This window comes from Nannobrachium achirus, assembly GCF_963921795.1.
Source record: "Nannobrachium achirus genome assembly, contig: SCAFFOLD_75, whole genome shotgun sequence".
NCBI lineage: Eukaryota > Metazoa > Chordata > Actinopteri > Myctophiformes > Myctophidae > Nannobrachium > Nannobrachium achirus.
Window position 1 is genome coordinate 321938 of NW_027664711.1, and position 4773 is coordinate 326710.

General features: G+C 46.9%; 1 protein-coding gene across 1 annotated transcript; it reads right to left on the bottom strand.

The window, feature by feature from the left end:
- Nucleotides 1–1709: 1709 nt before the first annotated feature.
- Nucleotides 1710–3834, bottom strand: LOC308280836 (E3 SUMO-protein ligase ZBED1-like; the record flags this gene model as incomplete). The annotated part of the gene is made up of 2 exons (XM_080755155.1): nt 1710–2201; nt 2461–3834. 2 exons carry the CDS (start codon nt 3832–3834, stop codon nt 1710–1712), a joined length of 1866 nt encoding a protein of 621 aa, XP_080611281.1.
- Between the last annotated feature and the right edge of the window lie 939 nt (nt 3835–4773).

The following is a 4773-nucleotide window of genomic DNA, read 5'->3' on the forward strand; positions in this document are numbered from 1 at the left end:
CAATAGCTGCGGGCGCACCGAGGCCGGGGACCTGGTGGTACGAATCCAGCTTTTTGGCAAAGCATTGTGGCCGTTTTGGGGAGCTCCCCACGCCAAAATGGGGCAACCTAAGGGGACTCCAGTCGGCCAGTTGGAGCCAAAGTAAAGTCTAGGTCTGTGTCCTGCTGCCCAACGGGGCTTTCTTCGCTGTGGGCGCCCCCTGGTGCTTCTCTAAGTTGTCCAATATTTCACATTGACAACAGTCTGCCACAAGGAAAAAAAGAAGGACAAAAAAAGCTTACAGCACCTGGTATTCCCAGGCGGTCTCCCATCCAAGTACTAACCAGGCCCGACCCTGCTTAGCTTCCGAGATCGGACGAGATCGGGCGTGTTCAGGGTGGTATGGCCGTAAGCGACAGTGAACTGCAGCCGGTAGGCCTTAAGGGGCCAGCAGAGGCCCTTGCTATCGTGTGTGCTTCTGTCACGGCCACTCATAAACACCGATTGCTCCTTCAGTCTGGTAAAATGAAAAAGCTTACAGCACTTGGTATTCCCAGGCGGTCTCCCATCCAAGTACTAACCAGGCCCGACCCTGCTTAGCTTCCGAGATCGGACGAGATCGGGCGTGTTCAGGGTGGTATGGCCGTAAGCGACAATGAACCGCAGCCGGTAGGCCTTAATGGGCCAGCAGAGGCCCTTGCTATCGTGTGTGCTTCTGTCACGGCCACTCATAAACACCGATTGCTCCTTCAGTCTGGTAAAATGAAAAAGCTTACAGCACCTGGTATTCCCAGGCGGTCTCTAGGCCTGTGACGATTCACTTTTTCCCGATTCGATTCGATTTCGATTCATTGGCTGACGATTCGATTATATCACGATTAATTGCGTGTTCCTGCGATTTGCGATTCGAATCACGATTATTGCGATTTTTCCCCAAAAATTACAGCTTTTTTATATTGAAACATTTTAAAACAATTCTAAACAATATAAACATTAAAAGTTGAATCATATACTTCAAATTAATGCAGACAAATAAAGTCAGTCAATCTTTCTGACATTTATTTCAGCCAAAGTGCCAGTGGTACAACATGTTCCTGGTCAAGATGCCAGAAAACAAAGAACACAAGTGTCAGTTTTATAGTCATATAAAAAAAAGAATCGCTGTGCTGCAGGCCTACAGCACTGTGCTAGCTTTAGCCATAACATGAAATCCTCATGACCTAAAACTGTTCCTTTGGGACCTGTACTTACTTACTCGTCTGTGCAATAACAAATAAATGTAACCCTGAGTAACAAGTAGCTGCACACAGCTCAGTGAGCCAATAGTATACATTAATAAGTAATAACATTCAGAATTTCACTTTAAATCTGAATCAGATCAACTTCAATACTGAAAACTTTGGACTTCTCTTTGAGAAGAAAAGAAAAACAAACAAAGTATACCGATCCGGTACAAGTATCCTCCTTAGGACATTAATAATAAAATAAAATAAAAATAAAGACTATATCAAGTGCAATAACAAATAAAGTTAACTCAACTGAGTGAAAATTAGCTGCATAGTAGTACAGCTCAAAGTGAGCCTTTAGTGTTCATTAACATTTGTCAATTTCACATACAATCTGAATCTGAATGAATCAGGCTTTTAGAAGAAAAAAACAAACAAAATAAAACATGCTTCATTTAGCTGATCAAAGTGGTCATTATCAAGTTAGTGCTTAAGGACAAGAGGTCAGTGCTTGACCTTGGGAGTGTCAAGGTTCTTTTGCAAAAACACGAGTTGGTCAACATGCTCACCGGTGAGGCAGCTTCTCTCTGCCGTGACAATGTCCCCGGCTGTGGAGAACACACGCTCAGAAGGGACACTTGTCCCAGGCACACACAAGTACCGCTTGGCTAGCTTGGCCACGAGAGGGAACTCGAACTGGTGTTCTTTCCACCAGTCCAGTGGTGTTTTTTTTTTGTTTTCATCCAGTGGCAGAGGAGCAGCTTCCCTGTATTTTTTCACCTGCTCCTCTGCAGTTTCAAAGGGTGACTTCTCTGGTGAGGATGGTCCTGGCACGGCATTCCCATACGAGCTCCCAAGCAGTTGAACCAGTGCAGAAGTTGCTCTTTTTTTAGCCGGTGGGGGGCCCTGGGGTTGTTCTCTGTCGCCCTCCTCATCATCAGCAGCGCTGACCTCCTCCTGGTCTGACTCTGGCTCTGTCCTCACCACCACATCTTCCTACAGGGTGCAACAAATAAAACACAGTGGTACAACAATTAACTTAGCAATTAGCACTGTATATGAACTTATATTACATTTTTATATTCTGTTTTTGTATTTATTTATTTAAATGACACTATTCTACTTACTCACAAGACACACACACACACACACACACACACACACACACACACACACACACACACACAATGAACTAAATATAAAAACATTTTGCATCTGTTTTCTCATGCTTATAAATGTATAAATAATGAGTTACCTGATGATGCTCATTCTCCATCATGGATGCTGCTTCAGTGACCATTTTTGCAAAGGTGTCTTGCTTCTGGGTGTCTGTCAGGTATGGCAACAGTTTAAATCTGGGATCTAGCGCTGCAGCCATGTTGAGTGTGGCCTTCTCCTTTTCTGTTGAGTACCTCTTGTCTAGGTCTTTGTGAATGGCTGCTTTGACGTGTTTGACAAAGGGAGCATCCCCAATGTGTTCCTGGTTGTCTTGCATTAGCTGTGCGTGTAGTGGGGCAATGACAGACAGAGTTGGATCCTTTTCATCTGACATGACCTTGGTAGCAACAGCAACATGCTCCAGGGCTTGGACCAAAAGCTCTGCATTGCCTATGTCTGCCGCAGAGAAAGTGCAGATGTCTTGCTCAGACTGCCTGATTTCACTGCTGAGCAGAGCAGCGGTCACTGCTGGCTGTTGCTCCAAGAAACGGCGCACCATTTCATAGGCGCTGTTCCAACGTGTCTTCACGTCCGTTTCCAGTTTGTGTTTCGGGAGCCCCAGCAACACTTGCTTTCGTTTGAAAATGCCGTTCGCTTTGTCACTTTTGTGGAAAAAAGTAGACACGCGTCGTACCCGTCCCAGCAGTCTCTCCACTTCTGGCAGGGCGAGTGCACGCTGCGCGGCGAGGTTCAGCGTGTGTGCGTAACATTTCACGTGGAGAACACCGGATAATTCTGAAGCCACCGACATGTTGCTCGCATTGTCCGTGACCACAGCGCAATCTTTCAGCTCGAATCCCCACTCAGCTGCGACATCCCTCAGCAACTCGGCAATGTTTCTTCCAGTGTGGCTATCGTACATGACACGGGTCTGGAGGACAAGCGAGGACAGAGACCAGTCATCTGTGATGTAGTGGGCTGTTAACGTGATATACCCCTCCGTGGCCCGTGAGGTCCATCCATCACATGTTAGAGCGACTCTCAGAGCACTGCGCAGCTTCGTTTTAACTTCCACTACAGTCAGATCGTATAGGGCAGGAACGACCGTGTCGGTGAAATATTTGCGTGAAGGAATGTTGTAGCGTGGCTCCATAGTATGAGCCATGTACCGAAAACCGTCCCCCTCCATAACCGAATAAGGCCTCATGTCCTTGGCTATGAAGTGTCCAATGGATGTGCTGATCCGTTTCGCTTTTGCGGAATTGGAGGGCAGGCTTTGCAGTGACTCTTCGATGGTTTGTTGTCCAAGCGGCTGCTGCTGTGGTGAGTTAGCGGCGCCTCTTTTTATCTCCGGGTGGTGCCGATCGAGATGCTGCCCGAGGTTGGTCGTATTACCGCAATATTTGACGAGTTGGTTACAAAGTTTGCACACCGCATGGCTCATGTCTAGTTCAGCTTGCTTTCCTGGCATTGTGTTAAATCCGAAGTTGTTCCAAACTTTTGATTTAAAATGTCTTGGTGCTGGTCGCAACACCACAGCATCCTCGTCCGCCATTTTCTCTTTTGGTTATGTTTACTACTTGGCTCGGCTGGCTCACACAGATGACGTAACGTGACAGCACTGCTGACTGAAAGTGGTTACTTATTTCACAACACACAACAAAATAGGCTCTGCGCTCCTGCTTGCTGACTGAAAGTCGGTATTTTACCTTCAGGTTAAATTCGCCAAAAAAAAAAAAAATGATGATTTTTTTTTTTTTTTTTTTTTTTAATAAAATCGGGAAAATCGATTCTGAATTTTGAAAATCGATTAATCGAATCGCGGGCCTTAACATCGCGATAATATAGTGAATCGATTTTTTTGCACAGGCCTAGCGGTCTCCCATCCAAGTACTAACCAGGCCCGACCCTGCTTAGCTTCCGAGATCGGACGAGATTGGGCGTGTTCAGGGTGGTATGGCCATGAGCGACAGTCAACCGCAGCCGGTAGGCCTTAATGGGCCAGCAGAGGCCCTTGCTATCGTGTGTGCTTCTGTCACGGCCACTCATAAACGACGATTGCTCCTTCAGTCTGGCAAAATGAAAAAGCTTACAGCACCTGGTATTCCCAGGCGGTCTCCCATCCAAGTACTAACCAGGCCCGACCCTGCTTAGCTTCCGAGATCGGACGAGATCGGGCGTGTTCAGGGTGGTATGGCCGTAAGCAAGTAAGGCAGCAGCCGCTAGGCCTCATATGCCAGTGTCACGCTAACGCGGAGGGGACTGGCGGTTGTCAGACCGGATGAGAAAAGCATCAGCAGAGGCTGCGGTCATTCAGGCGGTCAGTTAAGGGGTTATTGCTTCTCGGCCTTTTGGCTAAGATCAAGTGTAGTATCTGTTCTTATCAGTTTAATATCTGATACGTCCCCTA